General features: G+C 35.7%; 2 protein-coding genes across 2 annotated transcripts; one reads left to right on the top strand and one right to left on the bottom strand.

Annotated features, from left to right (window-relative positions):
- Nucleotides 1-340: 340 nt before the first annotated feature.
- Nucleotides 341-3154, bottom strand: LOC128241274 (glucose dehydrogenase [FAD, quinone]-like). Its single transcript, XM_052958217.1, has 3 exons — nt 3081-3154; nt 1487-1685; nt 341-1213 (listed from the first exon to the last, which is right to left on the bottom strand). The coding sequence occupies exons 1-3, from the start codon at nt 3152-3154 to the stop codon at nt 341-343; spliced, it is 1146 nt and encodes a 381-aa protein (XP_052814177.1).
- Nucleotides 3155-3205: 51 nt separating this feature from the next.
- On the top strand, nt 3206-11586 carry LOC128241273 (uncharacterized). The gene is made up of 12 exons (XM_052958216.1): nt 3206-3752; nt 5938-6070; nt 6386-6596; nt 7452-7639; nt 8017-8098; nt 8719-8790; nt 9158-9264; nt 9365-9455; nt 9651-9731; nt 10107-10241; nt 11287-11383; nt 11552-11586. The coding sequence occupies exons 1-12, from the start codon at nt 3602-3604 to the stop codon at nt 11584-11586; spliced, it is 1383 nt and encodes a 460-aa protein (XP_052814176.1). The 5' UTR covers nt 3206-3601.
- Nucleotides 11587-14839: the final 3253 nt, after the last annotated feature.

The raw sequence follows: 14839 nt of genomic DNA, 5'->3' as shown, positions 1-14839 counted from the left end.
GCAATACTTGTTACAAGTTTTCTTCTGCAATTTTTGAAATTTTACAAAGACATTTTGTTTCTCATAATTCTTTGTGTTTCCAGAGTACCAAATATCTGGACCTGTGCAACACAAAACTTTAGTGACGAAATGGGAAATTTAACTTTGTATTTCTATCATGAAACATTAAACAGAAAAAAATGTGTGCAAAAAGAAACACGCGAATTATCCATGAAGAGGATCCTTAGAAGCACAAACTACACACAAAGCATGAAACCAGCAGTCATAGACAATAATAGTAGATACACACCGTCAATGGCTTTAGCGCTATTCTAATTACAATGAAACACGAAGTCTTTGATTAGTCAGTTACAATTTTTATCGATTTGATACGTTTCCTTATGTGTTCTACACTATCGACCCCACGGATAAAGTCTGCGGCCCTTTCTGCTACCATTACAGTAGGAATGTTCGTGTTACCGGATGTGATGTTTGGAAATATAGAAGCATCCACGACTCTCAGACCCTTGATACCTTTAACACGAAGCTGTGTGTCTACAACAGTGGAAGGATCATTTTCAGGGCCCATTTTACATGTACTTGTAAGATGGTATGCTGTTACTGCAACATGTCTAATATAGCATTCCCAGTAGGCATTAGAACGGAACTCATGTTGTGAGCAGAATGACATTTTGTGTTCGTCCTCCTTGAGTCCCATGTCCTGGTATGGCCTTGTTTGCAGTATTTTCTCCCAAATACGAACTCCACCAACTAAAGTTTTAACATCCCTCGTATCAGAAAGATAGTTCGGATCAATCAACGGATAGTCAAATGCATCCTTGCTTCTTAACTTTATACTTCCTCTACTGAGCGGTTTTGTTATCAGAATATATATTGTAAACCCTTTCCCTGGTACCGGTACTATTTCCCTCGCAGTAGCCTCAGTAAATCCAAATATGTTTGGTAGTAGAGCAAATATGTTAATAATTTGAATATCAGGATACACGTGTCCTTTTTTGTTTCTGTCTAGGTGTAAAAATGCCGAACCATCGGCTGAAGTGGCTGACAGTGGTCCAGTGCCGAACAATCTGTACTTAATCTTAGCCCATACAGACTGCATTAGATCAGCGTTCAACGTTTCAACTTTATCCGTCTTTGAATGCATTAAAAGACCCATGTGGTCCTGCAAGTTTTCGCCAACTGGTAGATCAGCCACAACTGGAATGTCCAGCTCCTGAAGATGTGTTTTTGGCCCAATGCCAGAAAGTATCAGTAGCTGCGGCGAATTGATTGTTCCAGCTGACAGAATTATTTCTTTTCTTGTTGATATATAATGTTTCCTAGAATTCTTTACAAAGTATACCCCAACCGCACGGTTTGCTTTAAAGCTTATTTTTGTCACAAAACTGCGCAAAGATACGTGCAAATTTGGGCGAAATCTAGCCTTTCTAAGGTATTCAAAGCTTGTACTGGAGCAAACGCCGTTTCGGATATTTGTTTGAAGTACACCGAAGCCTTCTTGGTCATAACCATTGTAGTCTGTGCGGTTATAGCCGAGCTCTTGTCCTGCCTGGATAAAGAGCTGTGTTGCCTCAGATTTATAACCGGAAGACATGGCTAGCGGACCTCCCTTGCCGCGAAAAGGTGAAGATACAAATTCTGGAAGCTGCATGTCTTCAGACTTGATGAAGTATGGCAAAACATCTCTGAAAAGTTATGAAAATGGAAATCATAAAATACGCCATAACATCCGTGAAAAGTAATGAAAATGGGAATCATAAAATATGGCAATACATCTTTGAAAAATAATAAAAACGGGTATCAAAAACATTGCAAAACATGTATGAAAAAATACTGAAAATTGGTCAAAAAATGTGGCAACACAACTCCCTGAAAATATAAAGACATTGGTACCATAAACTATGGCAATACGTCTCAAAAATGAAATGGGTATCAAATAATTAAGCAAGGGTGGATCCATAATTTGACGTTAGAGGGACCGTTACTTATGGGTGTAAGATTTTGACTTGCGCCTCTCCCTCAGAACCAAATTTGTTTTGGTTTATAGTGTTACCAGGGGAGTTTGGTGGTACTTCCCACATTGTATTAACAATTTCTAATTCAAAATGGTGCATTTTTCATTTTTGGCGTCCTTTATAATACTTCTTTCACCATTATTAAAATGAAAAATATACTTGGGACAAATATATATGTTTGTTTGTGTGTGCTAGTGTGTGGTAGGTGGGGGGGGGGTCTATCACACAAAGCTATACTTAACTTATTCATCATTGTTCAATTCCTTATACAGTTTGGTTGTACTAATTAAATGATTTGAAAATTTAACAAAATGTATTTTTGAATTATTTTTATAATCTTTCGTTGTTTTAATGATATACAATAGGGTTATCAGTACTGAGTATTGATCAAGGAGGTTGTATTCGACTCGAGTGGATTTTTGCAGACACGGAGGACACCAGGCCGAGTTAAATCAAAATCTGTAAAAATGCACGAGAGTCGAATACTACATTCCAGATCAAATCGCAGTACTAATTACCACTCCATTATATGCATTACTGGTTACATCACATAAAAGCAACATGTTTTCATAATAAATGACATTTTAACGACGCACTATTTTTGACGTCATTTTAACATCGCGCAACGATACTTGTTATGACGTGACGTCACAAGTGTGGAATACGGCCGTATTGCATTGGAGTGGAATACGGACTACCGTATTTTGCGATATGTATTGCGTGTGTATTTATTATGGGCATATAATGATTAGGATTATTAGTACTGCGTTTTTATCCGGGAGGTTGTATTTGACTCGAGTTAACTTTTGCATATTTCGATTTCACGAGGCGTTAGACATGTGTATGCATTGATTAAAGGTAAGAGTGTCACTTTAAGGTTCAATTTTACACGTGTCTTCAATACATGTGCAGTGTTTTCAAAGCTTTGCAAATTTGCAAGAAGATTTTATAAGTTATTGAGTCAAAAGGCATTTGCAGTTTTAAACAAAAGTGTAACAAGATTATTAAATGGTTTTATGTACAAATTTTATGTTTGACACAATCCAGTTAAAAACACAGTTTTACCTATAACCCCATCGATCACATCCGGCCTTTTTCCATTCCTCATAATCCCAGGGACTTCCTCTAGTGTATTGCATCGCATTGATGTTTCCGCTTCCGCCTAGAACGCGCCCTCTAGGCCAGAGAGGCCTGTTGTAAGTTTTTCGGTATCGGAAGTAGAGGATTACCTTATATGGAAAATGCTTAAAATAGCACATGACGTATTGCAAAGGTTACGATCTACGCACACTTCTGGAGAAATGACCCGGAAACTGATGCTTTCTGTCACGGAAAGCTCACGAGAGAGATTCGATTCGAATTTCTTGAGATTGAAACTGAGATTTAAGCTTGCTTAGATATCATCGCTGACCAAACTTTAAATCAAAATACTACTCGCGCCTTTTTTTTGAATATAATTGTGACTGAATTAAGTTCCTAGAATTATTTATCGCGTTTTCGCTTGTATTGTGAATCGTCATTTGATTTCGCGACTTTATTTTTAAAAAAACCCAGCAGTATTTGTCTATATTTTCTTTTCTGTCGAGATGCACATCCAGGTCGAGGAGCGTGTGTTTTCTTCCATTGCAGATTCAAGTGGATGTCTTGGTAGTGCGCTTGTGGCAGGTGATTCCAACGTACATCGTATCCAAGCAGCGATTCCAAATTGGTCCACTAATCGATGCCTCCCAGTATCAGGTACACACATTTTTAAAAGGCAAATGGATGTTATTTAAATGATTATGGCGAACTTTTTTGCTTCAATATTGCATAAAGATGTTAGTGAATGTATTATGACCCAAATAATCTGCCACAATATTCAACTTATAGTCTCCTTCAGTTTTGCAGACGACATATTTCATCAACCCGAAGACCTTAGCCTTATAGTATCCAATTTGCCCTGATATATTTGATGGTTATTACTGTAAACACTATGTTATGCACCAGTAAATTGTAACCACCACCCCCCCCCCCCCCCAGGTCCGGGGGAATACCAGGGATAGCCGGTGAAAAGGGCCATCTTTCTACTTTCCAGGTGGCCCCACAGGGCCGGGTGACTGCGGTGTTTTTGTCATAGCGCCAAATTAAGCCGAGATTGGGCTTCATGTAGAGTCTCTGAGGTGCGAGGGCATTTGGCCGGGGTTTAACCATCAGTTCGTTCCCGCAGGGCAGGGATTTTACCCGGGGTTGGCTGGACCGAAAGTCAAAGTCCCGGCTATTCCCCTGACCCTGGGGGCCAAGGTTACAATATTGACTGGTGAATTAGCGTAGCACTATTATCTCAAGGGTATTCTGTGAGGAAAAGTGTGTCCATGCAGTGTTGGCTTTCAACCCAGAACTGCTCGAACCAACTGAGCTTTCCGGACATGAAGGATTTCGTATCCAAACACTCTCTAATTTTCCCCATATTTACATTTAAGGGTGATTCTGGCACTCGGTTCTTTCTTTTCTGACACCAATAAAGACATCCGTGGAGGTAGTGAAAGTACCCAGTGTGGTGGCTGGACACATGAATACCAGAACAATAGCACAGCCCTCTAACCAATTGGCTAGCTGGGCAGCTGGTTTTTACACATGCACACACACACGCATATACACACGCTTCATGCCTTCCACCAATAACCTTTTAGGCTGATCCAGAGATTCTTGCATTTTACTTTTGATATATCAGTATATAAGTAGTCCTGCGAGAAAGAGTGCATCCTGTGTGTGGCTTGAACCCATGATTTGATTGCACTAGCATGGCATTCCAGTGATTAATTTTGTGCAAAGGCTTCTCAAGGCTGTTTCACTGGACCATAAATTTTATTTTTCCCAAATTTTTTTGTCCAATTTCATATTTGCAAATTATGTTGATTTATACAAATTGCAGTGAATTTTATAAAAAAAATCTTGACATGACAAACTTGTTCACAGCATAATGTTTGCATAAAGAAGTGATAACATGTCTATTTACCATTACCCACACACTGTTTACTCCACTCCGCCATTTATTTTGTAGCTTGTTCTTGCTCACACATTTTACACTCCTTGGCCCCAATTAACCTATAAGCTGATTCTGGCATTTTTACCTTTTATTGACACAAGTAAGGAAAACAATTTGGAGGAAATATTGTTTGTTTGAATAATAGCCTTCTTTTGGACTCAAACCCATGGCGGCAGGAACATTAGCACAGTTCTCTAACCTATTGAGCTGGGCTGGTGGTTCTTACCCACACAAGGTACAGATACATGTAGGCCAATATATTGCTAGAAGTAAAAATGTCATATATTGCCTTGTTTCTCAGCCATTTCATCTAAAGGTCCCTGTTAGCTCAAAGTACTTGTTAAAGTGATTGGTGTATACAAAATGTTTTTCTTAAGTTTCTAGTTAAAGACCTTCTTTCTTTTCACTTTTCCTGTTTAAACATCCCACATATCAGTCAAGCTAAACTGAATAAATTTTTTACGTATATGGACAAACAAGAACTCCACACGACCACTTTTTAAACAGTGTATTATGTGAAAAGAAAAGGAAAAATGTTTTTTTATTTAATACCAATTAAATTCCATGCGCCAATCATATCACAAGATATGGTACTGCATATTCCATTCCATATTAATTATTGAATCAAATGTTTCTTGATTGATTTGAACCATCCAATACCAAAATAATATTATTAATACATCAGTCAATTGTAACCACGCCCCCCCCCCCCCCCAAGAAATGGTCCTTACCGGGGTTAGGGTTAGCAGTTTGTCCCCACAGGGCTGGGGTTAAACCCGGGATTTGCTGGACCGAGAGTCAAAGTCACCGGTATTCTGGACCCGGGGGGGGGGGGGGTCGTGGTTAAAGAAAACATAAAAACAAAAGCTACCATTGTTCAGTTTACCTCAATTGTAGGAGCCAAGTTTGTGAATGACAAGAAGGGATTTGTGGCAGTTCTGCAGCTTTCATTGAAGAAGGAGTTTTACCCATGTGTCTATATTCATCTTGGCTCCAATGATGTTCAAGCCAGAGAGGATGTGTTTTATAGGTACACATTAAATATGTTTGATTCTATTACGTACGAAGCAGTCTTTTCAATAAGCTTCGTCAAGGTACCAGTTTTTAAAAACTCCCTTTGGCGTACTCTATTTCAATGACACACATTTTGTCTACTAAGTAACAAAACAATTTATGAAATTTTATTTAATCTCCTTTTCCTCAAGTTTTAATGTTATGAAATATGCCTGATTCAAGAAAGTTATGACAAAGTGTTATTACGACTTTATAATGCTTTATTTGAAGAAGTCACTACTTGTTTGCCTTGGCTTTATTAATAGTCTAATAATGTATGTTTATTTCAAAGGAGAGTCACTGAGGTATGTGATAGTATCCACGAGACGAGTCCGGAAACTGAGATTGTTTTATGTTCTATTCTGCCACGAAAAAAGAATGACAGACGAGTATCTTCAACATTAGCGAGAGTCTTCAACAGATGGATCCAGAATGCTAACACCATGCTAATGGACATTTCAGAGGCCATCCCATACATCAGATTCCTTGGATATGGAGCTCAGGTATAAATCAACAAAATAAGTTTATGCAATACAGAAATAAAAGTTGTAGATATTTGGCAAATTTAAGATGATCCTTATTTATATAGACAGGTAGAAATATGTAACTGTAATGCATTTTTATGCCTTTGTGGATATGGGTTGTCATAATGATATTGTTTATTTCATTGGTATACATATATCATTATTATAAGTCACGTGACCTGCCCATGTTAATTTCTCATATTCCCATCATGGGCAATTTCGTACTGTCACACACTGACAGTATCGTTTTGACCGGTTGACATGATACTGTCACATAGCACGCACGTCTTAAAATAGGCATTTTTTGGTTTCCCCAGTCTGAGGTGGTAAGCGCTTATTAAAATGTATTGTGAATCTGGTTACAACCGGTGTTTGCCTTATTTCTAAACAACATTTGCAACAAAATGACAGCTAAAGTAAACAAACAATAATTACAGAATAAATTGATTAAACTTGAAAGTTGTGTTATTGTAAAAATCTTATATATCATGTATATAAATGTAACTGTGTTCGGTATAATAAAATAAATATTGCATGGCTTCCAGTGTGACAGTACATATTGTCAACATTCGGGTAAATACTGTTACCCTCGGCTTCTCCTCGGTAACAGTATTTCCTCATGTTAACAATATGTACTGTCACACTGGAAGGCATGCAATATTTATATAATATTCACCAACTTTTTCAAAAACAGTATATGAGCAATATCATTATTTTTGTTTCTGTATCTCCGTTAACAAGATAGTATATTGAAGATAGCAAAGATGAAGACTTAATATTCCAATGATTGAAAAGTTTGTTAAACCATGCATTCTGTTTTTATATACAATTAAGGAATGTGCTGATGTGTTGGGTCGTGATGGACTTCATCTGAGTCGTGTTGGTGGTAGACATTGTAGTCAGGTGATTGAGGAGGATGTGTATTCCTGGAGTGAAATAGCCTATCAGCAGGATGTACATTGGAATGAAGACATACGCCAACCACATTCAGCAGAGATTGATGCATCAAGCTTTGACCAGTGGTATTTGTTTCAAATATATTACAATTCAGCTGAGTTAATTAGTTTTTTGCCTGTGTAAAATATCCGAATATTGTCATTACCTCAGTGTTGTTTAAGGGTATAAGATGAACATGTCGTGTTGATGAATTAACATGAAATATTTTACAATGATAAGAATTATATTAAATGTTGGCATTGTTCGATACTGTCTCACTTAATTGCTTGTTGTATGATGCAAGGTTAAGTATGACTCTTGTTCGGTTTGTAATATGTTAGTCAGTTAAAAGAAGGATGTCCATTTAATTATAGTTCATATGGTGTTCCTAACTCCCTACGTCTGAGATATTAAAAACAATATTTTCCTGGTGCCTTATTTTTAGCTCTGACTATTTTCAAAGCCTGGCAGCTGCTGTTGAACCAGTCAGTGACCAGAATGTCCAGGCCAGCAAGCAGCCTCTGTACTCTGAAATAGTTCGTTTGGTAAATACAACACTTGCTCTAAATGGATGTCATTTGCTAGATGAATAGTTATAATTTATCAAAAGCATTGAATTCTCTGATAAGATGCTTGTGTTGGTTGGTAGATATAGGATGTTCATTCATAAGTTACCATTAACAGGTAATTCAAACAATTATGAACCTTTTCTAATTTGATATTCGTAACATTTGGTCAGTCATCAAGTTAGTCTTTCGGATGAACAAGCCCGAATTCATGTATAAATGCTTGGCATTTGATTTTTTTAACAAGCCCTGCAGTATAAAACCCAGAAATTGAGGAAGCCAAAACACATTTTACCAGTGCAGGGATGGGGCTTGTGCTAATATATATTTTATCTATTTTGTGTCGAAAGTAAATTAACACTTATTTACTAAGGCAAAAGTGGTCAATGTCAAGTGTTTTAACCTTAGCATGGAAGAATCAAATATGTTGTGTGTTTTTTGCCTTAATTCCTATTTTGTACCACTGTTCTTTTTATTTTGAAAATGCCTCTATTCAGAGGAGATAACAAAGGTTATTCTTAATTATAGTGACTTCATAAAACAGATGAACTGAACTTCATATTATGACCGCAAAAGGAACATTTGTTTTATTCTTACAGCCAGCAGCTGAAGTTCCAGATGTTACCTCAGTGCAGCATAATGTGAAGTTACCAAGGCGCAATGTATTGAAGGTCTCTGTTATGTTTGTTTTGTACTTAAAATATATATTATAACATAATTATTTAATAAATATAGGTAATAGTGCAAAAAAAACTTATGTCAATCTGAGATTCCTGTGCTGGTGTTCTTTTTGAAAGCCTGTTAAGCTGTTTCAGATGGGCAATGCAACAATTTTAATAAAATTTAATGAGCATTTACATAACTAAACTTAAATACATTCATTGATGAAAACATTTAAAGCATGTCTGTTTCTTGTCTACCTTTGGTAGGGACAAGGGTTAAACAACCTGAAACATTTCCATATTTTGCTATATTTTTATATATCCTGATTGACTTATACCCAGAAGGTAGCCAACGTTTTTTGTCATTAATATTTAGGTTGATGAATGTGCTAGATCAGCCAGACCATGTAACCACAGATCAAACAAACATCGAAGGGCAAGGCGAAGAAAATTTACGCAACACAGACAGCTGAAAGTTCAAAGGTAAATGAAATATATTTGCTGATGTTAAAGCTTCTGTTTAATTTACTTGTCAAATCAATTAATTGATGTTACAATTATGTTTCCACATGTATATTTGTAGATCTGAGCAGTATAAAGATCACGTTGAAATTCTGTTGACATCTGATGTAACGGTAAAGGTGAAGGCAGACAATGTACATAGCATCTGGATGGTAAGTTACAATATTCCTGTAGTGATGTAGTTTCTTCAAAGAAGATTAAAATCAACATAACTATCAAAGTTAATCCTAATCATTTTCTGAGCCATAACAATGTCCTAGTGTTCTGATGTGTTCTTGAAATAGAGAGAAGAAACACTTTTGATGGTGGTTATGGATAATAAATGCTTTGATATCTTGCATATTTAGTGCCCGAAAGAAGACGCCATTACCACAAAGAAGCGCCTACCTGTCTGCTCTACAATGACTGGAGTTAAGAAGATAAACAAGGTAAGAACATGCTACATGAAATTGCAATTTGTAACAAATTGCAGCATCATTTAAATTAAATACAATTCAGTTTTCCAATAATTTAATAAAAAAAGGGTAGGCAAATGCAAAACCAATGCCTTTGTTAATCTATGAGGATTTCATTCCCAGCTTCATTTAGTAAAACCAGAGTTATAGCCCTTGAGTTTGCATTATTATTATTATCATATTTTTTTTTCTATTTATTTCTAAGAATGTTTTGGTGTATTGCTTTGATGCTTTCTGTTGAAATGTTTTAACGTGCAATATTACGAAAAGTGTCGAAGTGAATTGTAAAAACCTCATTTTATAACTTGAAGCAAGAAATATTGAATGCATTGTGTCCGTTAACTGTAGCAGACATGGTTTGACTGCCCCCTTTGCCCAGTGAAGTGTTCTAGAGAAGATTTCCTACTGGACCATTTCTGTCGACGCCATGTACCTGGAGGGACCAAATACAAGAAGAACACTGACAATTCTTTCTGTCATCGGGTATGTTAGATATTTACTGAGTAGTACGGTAAACAAGTTTTTTTTATATCAGTGAATGAGTTTTACCTCTTAGTTTATAATTATACATTTTATAATAAATTTTTCATAGTCCTTGGCATCTTCATTTCTTACATGACTACTTTGTAAGTTTTAATAAGTCGGCTATGATTAAATTGGTATATTTTGATCCCCCACCCCCTTTTCGGAAATTTCCCCCTGGCCCCTTAAATTTATTGACTGATATAAAAATGCTCAACACGGGTCTAACCGTCTTGCATATTTGTCAGGCATTGGAAACAGCTTAAATTGATACCAGCTGGTGTTGATGTAAACATTTACATGTAAAAAGGGAGGATTGTTACATTGTGTTATGCAATAAGACAGAGCATGAACACATATCCAAATGTGATACAGTCATTTATAAAAAACACACAACCCAAACCACTATTTAAAACAAGAATTTGATGAAAATGTGGCAATAAATTTATATTGGCGTAAGATACATTGGATTGTCTACTTTCTCTATGTGACATTCCCCCCATCCCCAGTGAAAGATATGTTTATAATTGTATATATGCATTAGTTTTGTTTATTTACTGAATCTTAATGCTCATTAGATAATCAATGATTCTTGCTTGTCAATAATTGTCAATTCATTGTAATGTTAATCAAATTTAATTGAATTAATGCCAAAAATGACAGATTAATATGTAATATTCATTATGTGCTTTCTGTCTAATAAAAGAAATTTATCAGTAAAACAAAATGGTTATTTACACTGTTCTGAATTTTAGTCAGTTTTAATGTCAAAACCATACTTTAGTGCAAACAGGGTCCAGGAACTCAAATTATAAATTTATGATATCCTTTTTGAAATGACATTTATCTTGCTCGTTCAGTGAAATAAATTACAATATTACATTGAAAAACAAAACAAGCATCATCTATATATAATGAACTTTCCATTAGGGTAATTTTAATGTTAAAATAATAAAAATGGATATTAATGTTTAATGAAATTATTTTATTACAATTTACGAACAAGAAATCAACGAAGAGCAGCAGAAGTCAGCCAAACTCGAAGAGCACCATTTCAACATCCAGCCTGAACCCTGTAGAAAAAACTTCACCTCCCCATCAAGGTTTAATTTCTTTCTTGGGTACTAAATCAAACATTGTTTATATAATTTTTTCATGTTATTCATGCTTCTTTTTGTCAACACTTACTTATCAACTTAATATCTGTGTAAAAATAAAAGTTATTAAGGCTCAAGTGTACATGAATTCAGAAATTTGTGATTTTCTTACAGATGAATTGGATATCGCCTTTAAATGTCAGATGTGACCTTGAACATTGAGGTTTGGACCTGGGTCAAGGTCACTCCACATCATCTCAATGACAACATTTGTAAAAAGTTATATGGTACCCATCAATGCATTTGAAATATGGACCCGGATCAAGTTCACTGCACATCGTCTCAATAAGGACAACATTTGTACAAAGGAAAATGGTAATCCATTAATGCATAAGTAAGTTAAAGCCCGGACACGAAATGTTATGGACAGACAGACGAAATGCATTCCTATAATCCTCTCCCCACTCTGTTGCGGGGGAATAAAATCAGAAACTTTTTAACAATCATCATTCAATGTCCGTGAACTGGAGTTACAAATTCAAAAATATTACAACTTAAAGCTGCACTCTCACAAATTTACCGTTTTTACAACTTTTTTATTATTTGTCTTGGAATTAGCAAACTTTTGTGTCAATATCTGCAAACCAGTGATGAAAGACCGTTGGCAAAATGTCACATCGCAGATTTTCATATTTCCATTCCAAATTTAATGTTTTATGGCTTAGACGATTTAAAAAAATGCATAAACATCAATTTTGGAGAGGAAATATGAAAATCTGCCATCTGATCTTTTGTCATCAGTCTTTTATTACTGGTTTTCTGATATTTACGCCAAAAACTGCTCAAAACCAAGACAAAAATAAAAAAGTTGTCAAAACGTTCAATCTGTGAGAGTGCAGCTTTAAGTCAATTTACAAACTATCAAGGTACTGAGTATCAGTGAAAGTGGCTTAAACTTTGGCTTTCAAGGGGCTTTCTCACGTAAGAAAAGTAAGATGCTGGGTTTCAAATTTGGCCACGCGGGTTTGAACCCAGTCTCCGACACATTTTTTTTTATATCAAAGCGTTACACATTCTATTCGATAATTGTCCAGACATCAGATGGTCAAAAAACCCAGTAACTTCTCAAAAACAGCATAGAAATTTCCTTGTGAGCTACCATGAGGCAGATCATTTATAATGAAGATAAACCCAACAATTATGTCACATCACTGACATAAGCACAGTTTACCTGTTTAGAAATAGCACATAATGGGTTCCCAGTTAAAAAAAAGCATGGAATGATATGACCTTGCAAGTCATGTGATCATTTCATATCTTAAACTCAACTTTAAAGCATTGTAGCAATACATATAGCCCGGAATTAACATAACTGAGTTTTCCTATGCCGGTACAAATAAAAGGTGAATTTCAAGCTATTGAAATGCATGTAACAGTCCAATGACTCTATTGTTTCCAAAGTAACGTGTATATATTACAACGGTTTAATTTTGTTTGTACCGGAGGATTAGGTTGGGTAAACCAGAATAGCTATAATTCCGGGCTACAACTATTTGCTGTGACTTTCAGCAGAGTTGACCTTCACTGTGTCTATGTCGTGACTAGCCTTTCAGTATACTAACCAAATCTGTGATATTTATATATATAATATATGCAAATTATATAGATAAAAAGCATTCCTTTGGCTGCCATTTTAGAGCACCTGCTGACACTGTATAGAAACACCAAACCTAATTGTACCCAAAGACAAAGCAATAATAGTTCCCATAATTGGGTATTGGAACCATGAGTTCACTGGACCACTTTATTGACTTTTACAGCAGGGTATGTATTGATCTGTAATTCATTTTTTTTTCACAACAATATATAAAAGTTATGTAAATTCTAGACAATATTTTTAATTGTGTGCAATTGTATTATGCGGTGTCCCTTTAAAAGATTAATAGTTTCATATCTAAATCATGCTCCAGTAAGAGTACTTAATTCTTTTAGGTATTGGATTTGTATCAACGCTGTTAATAAAACAGTACTGTCATATAATGAATACCACTGACACCAAAATGTGTGATTTAGGTGTATAAAATAGTGTTTTTGTTTACTAAATATGTGTCTGTTTTGATGGATTTCTCCAACTGTTTGAACAAACTAGTTTGGTCGTTAGCTAGTGAAAAGGAGTATAAACATTGTTTCACTAAAAGCAATATATAGGTACCCTATGACTTGATATCAATATTATTCATGTTTGAAGTGTGTGTGGACATTTTTTTTTAAAAAAGAAAAGATTACTATTACTATCTTTTGACTTTTCAATGTTATAACCCTAGAGGGTATTTAGCCTTTCTCGTATGCAAGGCTCAAGCCTGTCATTTTTCGGCTGTGAATTTTAACAAATTCACAGACAGGCTGAAAAACAGACATTTTTTTCAAGTATTCTGTTTGTCATGTATAGTATACTATGAGAAATTCGTCCCTCAAACTGTCTGAAGAGTGACAATATTAAATTTTTGAAAAAGATGATCACACAAGTTAAATTGCACCAGTCAATTGTAACAACAAATTCCCAGGTCTGGGGGGGAAACCAATAACTGGTGCATTGCATGCCACTTCCATGAGACAGAATTGTCATATTCGGAGGCAATTGTGCAGAGACCATGAAAAATACCGTCATGTTTACATGTTGAAATTAGACTTGGAAGATAAACAACCCTGAATGCTTTATTTAACATGAACACCTTGAGACAACCACCTTATAAAATAGAAAAAAAATAGAAAAAGATGTAGCAAAAGGCAGATGTGGTAAACAAGAGTCCAGGTGCAATACCCTAGCTCTTTTACAAAGAGACCCCTTAGTTCCTTCACGGGCTAGGTGTGAAGCACTGATACACAGGGTGCAACTTACCTAGACTAAACCAGTACTGAATACACTACTTTTTCAAGCACTACACTGCCAGGCACCAGACAAGGGAGCTACATGTACTTGTACCAACTTTTAAAGTATTTCAGTAAGAAGTGGCTTGGGAGTTTGAACCCTGACCTCCAACTCCTTAGGCGGACAACTTTACAACTGGGCATCGGAGACAGTTATAGATATCTACCGGCAGTATTTATTTACTGTGACAATTCACAAACATGTCTTTTTCATTTCTTAACTCCTGTGTACATGGTTGTAAACATCAGTTTTTTGGAGCATTTTAAATGTTTGACAACTATTTCCTCATGATAAATTTTATTTTGTCCCATTACATGACAAGCAACCAACAATGTGGCTCTTACTTCTAAATAGAAGATTCTGATGTTGGTGATGAAATTCACATACCGTGACGTCAACTTTCATATAACCTGTTCTAATAGCCCCACAATAACTTACTGAGATGAAAAGAATTCAAACAGGAGTTATAGCAGGGCAGCTTAAAGAATAATTATGACATTACTGGTTGACCATACGTGGTATATTTCCAAACA

Source organism: Mya arenaria, chromosome 7 (genome assembly GCF_026914265.1).
Source record: "Mya arenaria isolate MELC-2E11 chromosome 7, ASM2691426v1".
Lineage (NCBI taxonomy): Eukaryota > Metazoa > Mollusca > Bivalvia > Myida > Myidae > Mya > Mya arenaria.
This window is presented reverse-complemented; position numbering and strand designations above follow the sequence as displayed.